General features: G+C 44.9%; 1 protein-coding gene across 2 annotated transcripts in view; it reads left to right on the plus strand.

The window, feature by feature from the left end:
- Positions 1 to 13680, plus strand: part of CHCHD5 (coiled-coil-helix-coiled-coil-helix domain containing 5) — an 86976-nt gene that overhangs the window by 19659 nt on the left and 53637 nt on the right. For both annotated transcript variants that reach the window (XM_069604024.1, XM_069604023.1), the window contains exons 2-3: positions 3532 to 3672; positions 11706 to 11857. In XM_069604024.1, the coding sequence (XP_069460125.1) occupies positions 3542 to 3672; positions 11706 to 11856 (282 nt within the window). In that variant the 5' untranslated portion in view covers positions 3532 to 3541 and the 3' untranslated portion in view covers position 11857. The remainder of the gene's footprint in view (positions 1 to 3531; positions 3673 to 11705; positions 11858 to 13680) is intronic.

Raw genomic sequence — 13680 nt, forward strand, 5'->3', positions numbered from 1 at the left:
CAGCATAGGTTACAGCCCATCGGGAGGGGGTGGTGCGTAGGGCGGCATCGCTACGTCACTACCTTTCCACGCCTCCTTGGTGTGTTCCTCTGTTTTTTCTTCATACAGCTTCCATATGACTAAAATGCTTTGTCTACTCTTCATTTGGTACCTTTTATATGTCACCAATAAATATGTGTACAAGTTTTCTATAGTGTCGCTGTCAGACATTATTGTCCTGGCCATTCTTGGAAACACTGCCCTGCTGTGTCCTGCACCCACTGGAAATGCTACTTTACCATTTTATCTCGATATTGCGGCAATTTAGTGCATAAATGCTCTTGGGACGTTTCTGTAATCCCAATTAATCCCATTTCTCCCCCTTTGTCCACTCCGATTTACCACAGTCGGGAGTGCCTCCCTCCTGTCCTCATGCAATTTAGCTTCCCTCCCAACTTGGCAAAAAAGGCCAATCACAATTTCTTCACTTGTACAAGTCTCCAAATTGTTAACAACAAATAATTATTAATAGTCAATCAATACCCCCCTCATATTACAAACACACACACACTACACTTCCCACTTACCTCATACACACTCCATCTCTTCTCACATTCACACCTTCAATCCAACATCAATCACACAAAAACAAACCTCACAGGCCCACACAATTCTTTTTAACGAAACAATTCTATCATACTATACAACTATCTGGCCTCTCCTCCTCGGGACACCAACCTACTTATACACTCACTAAGCACTAGTATTTCTTGCATCAATCTCGTGACAGCCCTTCCACCTCGGCCAACACCATATGCCAGAGTATTTCTAATCTACTATGCACGCTCTTCAACAACAACCAGTGCTGACCTCAATAATCTCTTATCTCGAACCCCATAATAAAAAGAAAAAAATTACACAACTATACAATTGCTTGCAATATGCACCACTCCATCTAATGGAAGTCTGCCACCATCTAGACAATCATCTATTCTACTATAGATATGCCCGCCACACACCCTCTCACTACTGGACGGATGGAACTAATCTATGACTACTACGTCCGATCGCCATCCCCCTGTAGGATGCGTCATATACACCATAAAATCCCTGCTGCATGTGCACCTGCACGGAACTGCGCGTTTGTTCAAGGGTACACTCACATGCTCCAGAGATCTCAGAGTCCTCCTGGTGCCGAGTCTTCCTCCACGGCCTGTACCTCCCTATGAGTGCAGGCAGCGCTCTGGACCAGGCAGACCTTTGCGTACTCAGCGTCTGCAGGACCTCCTCGCTAGTGCACTCCAAACTGGTCTCAGCCTGCCTGCCCCGCGCTCCCCAGGAGTGCAGCAAGAATACCCTCAGCTTGCAAAGGGAACAGAGGATCTCGCTGGGGCCTCCACAGTGTACCATGGGACCTCCTGTCAAAAGTAATCCCAATAAAGCAAAAGTAATCGAAAAAAGGAGCATACACTATGCAAGAAGTAATGCAGGTTTATTGAATCCACACAGCTGTGAGACACGGTTCAGACAGTCCTGTGGAACTGAACTGAACGAAATGAGCTCTCAACACTTCACACTGGAGCTGGACCTTTTTATACACAAATTACAAAATGTCCAGACATTTTTGGGACCGGTCACAGGAGCTAATTAATGGATGTACGTCAGACCCCCAATATAAATATTTACCTTTGGTGATTCTCATTGGATCAAACATTTCTTGGACCAAAAATCACATAACACCGTCACAAACCTTCCCACACGGCCCCACAATTATGTTACTGTGCTGATTAGTCGAAAAACAATTAGCTGCTATTGGTTGGCACTGTTCATACAGGTGGATACCCTGCTGTGTGCTGATTGGACAATGGCACCTTGAGATGGCACGGGGCAGGACCATCTCACTGAGTCTGACCAATGATGTGTCTCGCGGATATCAGTAAGGACACTTACAATGTTGCACCCTAGAAACACTGAAACCTCTCTCTGCTGATTGGCTCCGTGTTGTGTGCCTTTCAGCCCCTGGCCCATTGCTCTGTTCTCACAGCTCCTTCTAACAGCTTGCTGCCACGCGTGCTTCTCAAAAGTTATCCAACACTTTGAATATATTTTAATTAACTGTATTTGATTTAATGTTCCCTGCCAATTCTTCTCGGACACTCGGGTGCCTAGCTCTGTGGCCTCTAAAGTATTTTATGAAAAGACCCTGCTAGGACTGCCTTCTCCTGGGAAACCTCAGTCTTGCCACATTTACTGTGCATGGTTTCTGCTGGATATTCAAAAAATAAACACTGCAGCCCTTTATGAGCTGTCTACACACATTTTTGCTGGACGAGGTGGTAACAAAGACTGTAAGAACAGGTAGGGGGAGAGAAGGCCGTGCTGTCACAAGGCAGGAGGAAGAGGCAAAAGGAGGAGCTTGATTCTGGCAGGAAGGAAAGTGACGGAGTATTGATCACACTAGAAGGAACAAAGATTCAAAGCGAGACATGGAAAGATGTGACAGGAGAACCTGGAACCTAGAAAGTGGTGGAGGAACTCCTACCATCATATGTGCAGTCTGAGGTAAACCAGGTGGAGCACATAGGAGCAGAGACAGGTACTGTGGCTTGATCTTGCAGGAGCGACTTTTGTTGGCCTTTTGGGGGCAGATAGGCTGAGGGTATGGGACCCTGGAAAGCTTGCAGCTAGCTTATCTGAAAGTGTTGTAAATGTCAGTCAAGGTTGAGAGACTTTTTGTTAACCATGAGACTTTATGTTTGGTTTTGGTTCTTTTTGTAAATGAACAACCTTAAAAATATGTTTCTGGTTTTAGCCGTCTGTGCATCCCACGCAATCTTTGTGACCACCTTAGAAGTGTCTGTTATGGCCTAAAAATGCAACTAGCTCCGCAGCCTTTGATAATGTGTGGCATAAGTAACGAAAGGAGTGACATAACAGACATGTTGTAGTTTACGTACATGGCATGAAAGGGGGTACATTCTATGTTAAAATGTTTGTTGTATATCATATATTTATATCAGAAGAAACAAATCCACTAAACTATAGTTCTTCAAATCTAAAAATGGTTCCTTCCCGGAAGTTCTTTTGAAAAAAGCAACAATCCTTATGTATTAACAATTTATCTGAAATAATTCTCGTGACAAGACTTCAGTATCCTAATATGTTACAAAAATCAAATGACTTCTATATTGGGCCTGATTCATGGAACGCTTTCCTATAGGATTGCGCCATTGTAAAACACTTCCATGAATCAGGCCTTCTTTCATCTATGGTATTACAAAACAAATGTTTTAACTCCACTTGCCTAAATCGGAGGATCTGATTGGGAGATAAGACATCTATGGGGGGGGTGTGGGGGTATTGCCCCTCTTTAATTGATGATGTTTGTGGGGAAAACCGATCTGTGAAATCAGGTTGGGGAGCCCCAACAGAGTCTGGCTTGAGAGTGATTTATTTTTTGTACACTACATTGGCTTGCCAACTTAAAACCTTTTTTGTTTTAGCACAGCTTCCACAAATGCCTCATGATCTTGTTATTTTGTTCCACCACAGGCAGGCGGCCATGGAGATCACGGCGCGGTACTGTAGCAAGGAGATGGAGCAGTACGGGGAGTGTGTGGCATCCAAACCCTCTTCCTGGCAGGAAGATTGCCATACTTTCAAAGTCAGTGTTGCACAGTGCACCTCGTCACAGTAAGTATGTCGTTAAATACTTTAATGTCGTGTATTAAATTATGTCTGCCATTGCATTACATTTGACAAGATCTCAATAATGTTTAATCTGTGAAAGGTACAGTGAGTTAAAGTGTGGCTGCAGACTCTCAAGTGGAAACCTTCCCAAAGAACAGGTCAATGGGCCATGTTCGTTCTCGCAGAGGGGCGCCAATGACTACATTTTGATTAGTTCAAGGGCCTTGGGTCGAGTCACCCTAAGTTTCCCAGGGTCATCCAGACGTGGACCACTTGCTCACTGTGCTCAGAGAGGCACAGCTCCACCTCACTGACGATGCCCAACAAGGCTGAAACACGTGTATTGGGTTGCTGTTGGTACTCTATTCGGAAGGGAATTGCCATAGCATTTCGGTGCTGGACTGCCCATGTGGGCGGGGCAAAGACTGATATGCAAATGTATATTTTGCATCTGTTAAAGGTACAGGGAGCTAAAGTGTAGCTGTGGACTCTCGAGTGGGTACCTTCCCAAAGAACAGGTCGATTGGCCGTGTTCGTTCTCGCAGAGGGGCGCCAATGACTAAAGTTTGATTATTTCAAGGGCCTTGGGTCTAGTCACCCTAAGTTTCCCTGGGTCATCCAGACATGGACCCCTTGCTCACTGTGCACAGAGAGGCACTGCTCCACCTCACTGATGATGCCCAACAAGGCTGAAACACGTGTATGGGGTTGCTGTTGGTACTCTTATTCGGAAGGGAATTGCCATAGCATTTCGGTGCTGGACTGCCCATGTGGACGGGACAAAGAGTGATATGCAAATGGATATTTTCCATCTGTGAAAGGTACAGTGAGCTAAAGTGTGGCTGCAGACTCTCGAGTGGGTACCTTCCCAAAGAACAGGTCAATGGGCCGTGTTCGTTCTTGCAGAGTGGCACCAATGACTACATTTTGACAATGTTTAGATTTTGGCTTTGGTTGATAAAACCATTCTCGGTGAAAAGATCTTTTCACTGAAAGGTTGCTTTAGAAAGACTGCTCCGTAACCGCACTGGGTGGTCTTTCTAAAATTAACTGTCACACTCCTGCCGCACACTGGTATGCGCAGGGGCTGTGAGGCTCTGCTGGACTAGGAAGCAGAGGGCCAGTAGAACGAGTAAGTGTGTATGTGCACGTGTCTGTTGGTGTGTGTGTGTTGTATGTATGAGTTTTGGTTTAGGGGTTAGGGGATGGAGCGCAGTAGGACTGAAATCCCAAGGGTGGGGGGTTGGTGCTGGGGCTGAAATCCTGCGGGAGAGGTGGGAGTGAGGGGGTTTGGAGGAGGGTGTTAAATAAAAGGGGGGGCAAACCTCATTTTAAAGGTCTCAGGAGAAAAAGACCTTCATAATGACGGTTTTCCAATCAAAAGAAAATCGGTCAGAGTAAATCGGTCTTTTTCTCTTGAGACCTTTAACAAAAACTCATTTTGCATAGAACCATTCATCAATCTGTAAAATTTGAAATATGTGGAGTTAAAATAAAGTTTGATAGGACAGCGTTTGTTTACTTAAAGCAGTGCATTACTTATATCCCATTTTGTTTTTGTCTAGACCAGGTTTTGTCAAACCTCCCATTATTCAAGACCCTACCTGACTTTCAGTACCAAAGCTTGACAGTATAGTGCCCATGTTGTCTCCCTTTTCAATGTTTTCACGTTTGTTATAACTTATAATTGACCAACCAGAAGCACAAGGCAATGTCATAAAAGACTTCAGCACCCTGTAAGGGTGCAGAAGTAGACTCAGGACACACAAGTGGCATGCTTGTTGGTATAGACCTTTATTGTACTGAAAATAAGTAGGAACCCTACTTGTCCCTATGACCAAGAGGGGTTTCCCTGCCTCAACCAAAACTAAGGATAATATCAGAATGTCTGTCACAAGTATAAAGTTCACTGTCCTGTGTCTTAAACCTATTACTGTCCCTTACACTTCAACAGAAAACCTATAACTAAACTACACCCTCCTTAGAACAGGATGACTCCCTTCTTCGTGATGCTTTAGGGAGTTTGAAGTTCTAAATTCCAAAACAATATTGGGAAGGTGTCTCCCTTCTGCAAGCGTTGCTTTATCAATATCAGTAGTCTCTTTATCACAGTTTTATCTTCTGCCAAAGAATATGACTCCCTTCCTATGGTCTTCTCATGATTTGTGCCAAAATGGGTCTTTCTTTCCCCCTTCGGCTTTCTATGACTTGTGCCAAAGGGGCTCTTCCCTTGGGCTTCTAGCAACATGTGCCAGAGCTTCTTTGTCCCTGGTCTTGTGACTTTTGCCAAAGGTTTTCTTCCCCTGGACTTCTCGTGCTATATGCCAAAGGTTCTATTTCTCTGGGCTTCTCGTCCTTTATGCCAATAATTCACTTTCCCTGGACTTCTCATCTCGTTCTGTGAGTCCCAAATCTCTTGTTCAACTCTATAATGTCTCTTAACTAGGCCCGGTTCACTAACCTGCCATGCCTCTTCTTCAGTCTCTCTGGGTCCTCTTTCACCCCCTCCATTCTCAACTGGTCTCTCTAGATGCTTAGGCTCTTGACCCTTCTTCCTGCTTTGCAATCTTTCTTAACTAAGCCCAGTTCACTATCCTGCCAGCCTCTCTTCCAGTCTCTTTGGGGGGCTCTTTCACCCCCTCCGTTCTCAACTCATGTCTCTCTTCCGTCTCACTGGGACGAGGAAGATGGCTCTGCACTTCCTCCCAACCACTGCTTCTGGCGTATCCCTGTGCCTGCCTGCTCCCTCTCTGCATACCTTTATACTGGTCTGCGAGGGTTGCGGTCTGGTCTTCTGCAACACCGGACAGCTTTTGTGGTTTCCCCTGGGCTCTCGCTGTGTTCCATTGGTGTTCAGCAGCTGTGATACGCTGGTTTCTCTCCGCTCGCATCAACCACTCGGGAGGCTTTGCTTCAGACGCCGGAATCCACAACGAGGTAAGTCGTGGTGCTTCCCTGCCTTTCCATTCTCGGCCTCTCTGTTTGCCGTAGGACCTCTCTTTCGCATTCCGCTCCACGGCGGGAAGCTGCTCTGAGGCAGGACAGACTCTGAGGGCAGTCCCTTGTCAGTTTTTATGTCCTTACTGCTTTCTAGCTTCCAATAGCTAGCATGTTCATATCAGTTTCGCCTAGGGCTCTGCATCACCCTGCTCTTCCTCGTGACAGTACCTTCGAAGTTATCTATATTCACTCTACCTTGTCATAGTGTTATTTGCCTGATAAACACAATTACTATGTATAAGGAAATTAGTGGAAGCAAGAGGAGAAGGAGAGGATGGGGGTATCTGCGTCTTACATATAGGGCTGGATGCCTCATGTTTAACAGCACGATGATGTGTATATCTGGTTCTCCCTCAACTGTCCTCACTTCTCCCAGAGAGGAGGAGGTCCCCACCCGTGGGTTGCTCCCACTAAGTACCACCGCTAGGGGGACTATCGGGTAGCGGCCTCACCATCCGGGCTCCATGGGAAGGGCCCTCCCGCTCCTCCCAGCGAGAAGTGACAACATCGAGGTATTCGTCGCAACACCCTTCTACGGTGGTGGCCCATGATTTTAGGAACCCTGGCATGGTTCAAAAGTAAGATTCGATGAGCAGGAGCTAAAGCCAGCTCCTGGGTGTTGGGCATCACCCAGTAGGCAGGAGCTACCATTGAGCAACCAGGAGCGAGTACACAACACACTACAAATCTAACTTCCACAGGAGAGGCCAATGTGACTTTTTGCCCATTATGTTTGATTCATTATATTTAAATTAATCCTAGATATCTTCCTCATTTACATTCCCAAATCCTCAAAATTAATCTCAAAATCTAAATTTAGCTCCTGGTTAAAAGGCTCTTAACTACTGTCATAGTGCGTCTGAAAATGGCACAGTATGACCTTTAACCCAAATATCAACCCACCGTTTTAGACATCATGGGTCTGCATTTGCCATTTTGTCTCTCAATGATTTGCTACGAGCATCATCCAGGCAGCCACATCAGGCCCTCTAAATAGCACTTCAAATTCAGATGCACACCCTATTAAATAACTGAATGAATCCAAACATATCACAACCACCCTGGTAGATGGGCACTGGCAGCCCCTGTAGTCCCACAGCTCATAAAAGCCCTGCTGTATCACGTACAAGGCAGTTCCTACTTGACCTTGCAACAGAATCAGCATCTCAAGAGATACAGCACCGCTCCAGAAGCCAGGACGCAGTGAGCTTAAAAACCTAGACCTGAAGGAAGGCCAAAACCAGAAGACCGGTCTTCTCCTCCAGCTACACCCCTAGTATCTGGACCAATAACCCACCGCACATCTGACCCGCCCAACATTTCTACAATTCCTAAAGGAACTGAAGTCCCATCTTTTCACTATAGCCCTGATCCACCATGGATGACATTACTCCTCATGGCACCCCTCTCCCTAAAACAATTAAGAATCATTTCCCCACAGAGGATTTTTCTAATAATCCTGTAAATCTCTCTTTTGCTCGGGTTTGTAATTAACAAACACATGTAAAAATACAAATTCAAGTAAAGCGTCTGCACCAAAGTTCTTTCCAAGTGTAATTGATACTTTGTTTAGGTTTACGAAAATGAAATGGCCTGCTACGGGGTGGTTTTTGATGCCAATATTTTATTTAACTAAACATGCTGTCTGCATATTGTTTGAAGGGGAAATCCAGCATAAATATGTTTCCACCTTTAGAAAGAACGCCAACCCACATTAGAGTGTGCATACATAAGATGGAGGAAAGATTCCAAAAAAGCAATAGAAACCCCCCTGTACCCGAAGAGAGATGATTGGAGTGCATAACACCTTTGACAGTGTTTATTTGGTTATAGGTCAAAGGATCGAAAAAAAAAAAAAAAGGGTCGAATGACAAAAGGGTCGAGGCAATTCGACCGAAAAAAAATGGATCGAATTTTTATTTTTTGTTTTTTTTTATTTTTTTGTGGGGGGGATTCCTCTCCAAACCCCTGTTTTTGGGGTAAAAACTCCCTTTTTAAGCTACAATAGAGCAAAAAAAAGATATATATTTAAAAATACATTTCGATCCTTTGGTTTTCTGTCAAATGCACTCGACCCTTTTGCATTCGACCCTTTTGCTTTCGAACCTTTAACTGGACACCATTTATTTTGTATTCATTTGCCGTTTGTTTCCCAGCGTTGTTAAAAATGGTAAAAATATGTGTTTATTGGCGCTTATCCTTGTTGACTTAAAATTGCAGACTAAAGTGTTGGTCCATTAGTTACAATCAATATTTGTTTTTATTGTATAAAGCGAGCACTACTTCATCTTCGCTATTGCTATTGAGATTTCAAAAGCGTTCCTAACGGGGTGAATTCTGAAACCAGGAGAGGTTTGGCTGATCCCAGAGCAGGGGATCCGTGACCGAGGCAGACCACACCTCTTTGGATACGCTGAGAGACTACAACTTAACATTATTTGGATGTGGGCCACGTTCTTTGAAATAATAGCACTTTCAGCGCTGTGAATCGTTGATCTGCGAATGGCTATGAGATGCCTTTTATTTTAAACCAGGTGAATGCTATTTAGCCTGGCGCTTGACTGAAACCTTCTTACAGGAGATCCAGTAAGTACCAAATGGTGCCTCTACAATGAGTGCATTTACCAAATGATCTCAGAGATCGCAGCTGGTCCCATGATGCCTGGTGTAATATGCGCACACCCCCTTTCTTGCATTCTGGAACCGGTGGTCCGGAGTGTGCGATCAAAAATAATGGAATTACCAGAGTGCAGAAAATAACATCCAACGAACCATCACAACCAGTATTGATTTGCTTGAGAGGCCAAGGTACCTTCCACCGTAAATGAATGAAATATAAAGAGGAAGACTGAGCAGAGCTTTTCAATTAAGTTAATTTAGTAAAGCATTACTTACCGCTGTTAGCAGTGTAGAACACCTGTATTGAACTCTCTAAAAACAATATCGCCCCTAGTAGTTTCTGAGTAGCAAACCGGCCAAACGCCATCAGGAGCACCCTTATGTAGCCTCAGACATTTGCATCCTTGTAACTGTGGGTTTTATTTTTTATTTTCATTACAAATATGCACCATAAGTCGCAGCAGGCAAACCGCTGCCCAATCACTAATCGGCATCAGCTAAAGGTTGATCCATGAGACATGAGGCGAAATCGTGTCTGGCTTAGACCTTAGAGTAAAACCTCTTAGATTAAACTATTTGTTTGGGATCCCTATGTGTTTAGATGCGCCCAGAGAATCGCAACCCTAATACAGTTAGATGGATGAACTTGCATTGTTTTGGTTCGTTTAAAATGATGTGGTAAGTGCCTGTCCCCTGGGCTGCCACTTTCTTTAGGCACCCATAAACATTTGCCTGTAGCATCAAAGCTGAGATGGGAGCAGCAAGAACTTCAAAATAAAACATCAGCAAATGTAAGCAGTCCCAAGGTCTATCACTAATTTCTCAAAACTCTTTTTTCCCCCAACTTTATTCAACAGTAAATCGGGGTGTCTGTCCCTAAGAAAACACTCTGTAGACATCACCAGGTAACCAGAGCACCCACCCACTGGATATAGTGCAGGCTTTCATTTCTTCTTTTCTATAAGAAATATTACAAATAAAACTTCCCTGAATTCCACAGAGTATATGCCTCTGCAGATGGCGAGAGGTGCAGAGGGGTGGCTGGGAAGAAGCAGGATGAAGAAACTCAAAAACAGTACCCAAGAATAAAGAAAAAACTTGGATAAGTAAAACAGATGCAGCGTGATAATATAATGCCCCAAATACCCCCATGGTTCCTAAACACAAAGCAATAGCCACAGAATGGCAGGATCCAGATCAGTGGACACCCTCCAGGAGGAAGCGTGCCAACTCTGTCTGCATAAACATACAGACTTTTCCCCTCTTAACCATGACGGATAACATATAGGAACATGTACACCTAAGTTAAGCATCTCATTTCTCACTCCTTGTAGTTTCTGCTTCTCAGGCTGACAAATCAGGAAAAACATGAATTGTGTAATTTAGGAAAAGGGACTCGCTTTCCTGGGCGAGAATTAAAAGAAGTGTCTCCCTTTACTTGGGATGACCAAGCTCAGCCATGACAGTTCCCTCAGTAGACTTATTCCCCGCCTGTCTTTGTGTGGGAAATCAGAAAGATCTCTTGTCCATCGCTGGAGCAGTCACAGATGGTAGCTTAGCCTGTAGGAAACTGTATAGCATGTCCCTTAATTCTTTCCCACCACAAGGTGTTGGTAGGCCTACTATCGGCAAAAAAGTTTCTTTGGGTATCTTTGCAAACTTGTCGGACTGCTACTCCAGGCGCACAATGGACATGATGGCACACTCCTGAAATATTTGTTATTTCAAGTGAGCCCCTTCCGCAATTTTTACTTTGGTATCAAGAGCTTTCTCTTTTTTAGACACTCCTTCCAGCTTGGCTTTGGTCGAATAGATGCATGCGCTCATGGCTTCAAGTGTGGATCCACCCTCAATGCCCAACCTAAGACAGGGCTACAATGCTGGAGGACATGCTTGTGTTAGGGCGATCAAGGAGCATATCTTCCATACACCCTAGTTTTGGAACGACCTCGGCCTCCTTCAATTGCCAATTGGAGCAGCTGGTGTAGCATACTGCACTTCAAATCTGACATGCGGTCTGGTCTGCTCCCAACCTGTGCTCTACTGCAGCCTCTGGTGGGCTTCTCCCCTCAAGCCTCCCTGTGACACAGCTACTCCTCTGTAGAGCCAGCACACCACTAAACTCTGGCATACAGGGCCACAGCGGATTGCGTCAACAGTGCTCTGGCCACCGGTAAAGAATCACAGCAATAGCACACTCTGGTGATGGCCAACATAATATAAATAGATTCTTTATGACTTTTCTACTCGCCATAACATTGTAAGAAAATATAGCTGAATAAGTAGAAAATGTGACAAACTCCTAGAAATGTAATTTATTGCTGGACACATAAAAGTATTCTATGACATTGAAATACATATTTGTGTGGCAGTAAGCATTTGCTTATGTTATGTTACCTTGTCTTGTTCCTCTTAAGCCCGGTTATTCAGCGGATACGCCAAGAATGCGCAGAACCATTTGTTGCCTTCGAGCAGTGCCTGAAGCAGAATCCGTCATCTGCTATCAACTGTGCAGAGCACGTGACCAAATTCCTGACCTGCGCAGAGAGCGTCAAGGTGGCAACTTAAGGTAATGGCTTGCGGTTCATTGCACCTCTGCTGTTGCAAAGGGGTTCAAGTTCAAGATTATTTCACGCACTTCACCGAATTACCTTTTTTCACATGACAAAAGTAGATACAATAAAACAGTAGTGACATTTTATTATGCAATGATAGCTTACATGCTACCCCTTCTAGTGTGCCCGGACTAGGAGCAGCGCCGAGCCATGGTGCCAGCAGAAGTAAAGGGAGATTTGGTTTAGGTACTGTCAAAGGTTCCAAACCCCATCCTCCCCACGCCCCCAGTGACAGATGGACGTTGCAGTAGCTGGGTGCCCCACGCCTAGGCTTCTGAAAAGGTGCCTCCACCTATTGAATTATGGGAAGAAAGGCCAGAACATTACATGGCATTGAACAACCTTGAACCATTACTGCACAGCGTGAACATATGAAAACAAAGGGCGTGGGTAGTGGTCTTTACTCCCATAACATTATAATAAACTGGGTTTAGGATTATACATAGAAAAGCCGGCAAACTATATACAATGAAGGGATGGAGCCAACCCTTAATTATTTAACTGCAAGTAGGGCAAGAGGCACCGCTGACATAGGCGTCCCTACCCTACAAGCAGGACAAGTGATACATTTGGTTTCTTGTTTTTAAAGTTCACTTTTTAACCTTAGCCCACTACTGGAATGCCAGCATAATGGAAAAGCCAGGGTGACCAAGCTGCCACTGTTCTCTCCACCTGGTTCCCAACTGGTTGCTTGTTAAGATAACCCGGGTTTCTCATTTCCTGACCTTAATAATGTACTAAGCGTATCTTTCCCCCTTACCCTCGAGTCTTTGGGAAGTCAATGTTAGCTGTATTTTTAGCTAAAGCACTGGGAGGACATGTGGCAGCTGGCATATGGAGCTAGGGGCTGTCCTGCTTTCACCAGACTGGCATGGGCAGGCAATGTTTGCATTGCAAACCTTGCATTATATCTGGTGGCTTTCCTCCACTGGTTTGCAGATTCCATCGCTGAACCCCACGGACATCCAATCTCTGGGGAGCTGCATTGAGGGGCTTCCACCAGGCCAATGGGCCGTGTGTTTCACTCAACATGGGAGGCTAGGAATGGGGTGAGGCCAGGAGGGATAGCCAGTTGCCACAATCCAGGCCAGCATTGCACAGACGTCGCTGGCCTCTGAGTCCCAGGGTTTCCAGGGACACAGGCTGCCCCTTCTCTAACTCCATCACATACCTTCCCCCTGTTCAATGGAGCTTCCGTGGGCTATGGGGTATCGGCTTAGGAATTCTACATCCGCTTTTAGTAATCATTCTCTATGAAGCACCATGATGTGCATGGTTCGAAAGCTAAGAACCGTCGCATCATTCGGGCATTTCTTTCAGCCCAACCACGTTAGAGACACATTTTCAGTGATAAACTAAAACTGTCGGCCCATTAGGGTAACATATTTAAGGGCCTCTATTGCCCATTTGATGGCAAGACATTCTAATTCAGTGGTAGTGTATGATCTCTCCCATGGGAAAACTAGAACAGACCCCAGTCCTAATGTGCAAGCCTGCTCTTTGTAAAATAAAGGGCTGGGAGGAGTCTGGCATCATGGAAAGGGGATGATCCTTCAGGTTATTGTATTGTATTGTAGTCATTTTATATAGCACCATTTTCTAATGTCTATGGCCTCAATGTGCTTTGTGGTTGAAACGCCCTCAGGGACTGAAGTCCAGGTATAGGAAAGCGTTCTAAGAGTAGACTTTAAAATGCCTGTGTGCATTCTGCCGAGATTGGGATTTAAGAGAGCTGGCTAGACTCCAGTAAGCAAACCAAGAGGTCGGGTACGTGGGC

This window comes from Ambystoma mexicanum, chromosome 3q (genome assembly GCF_040938575.1).
Source record: "Ambystoma mexicanum isolate Mex_15411 chromosome 3q, UKY_AmexF1_1, whole genome shotgun sequence".
NCBI lineage: Eukaryota > Metazoa > Chordata > Amphibia > Caudata > Ambystomatidae > Ambystoma > Ambystoma mexicanum.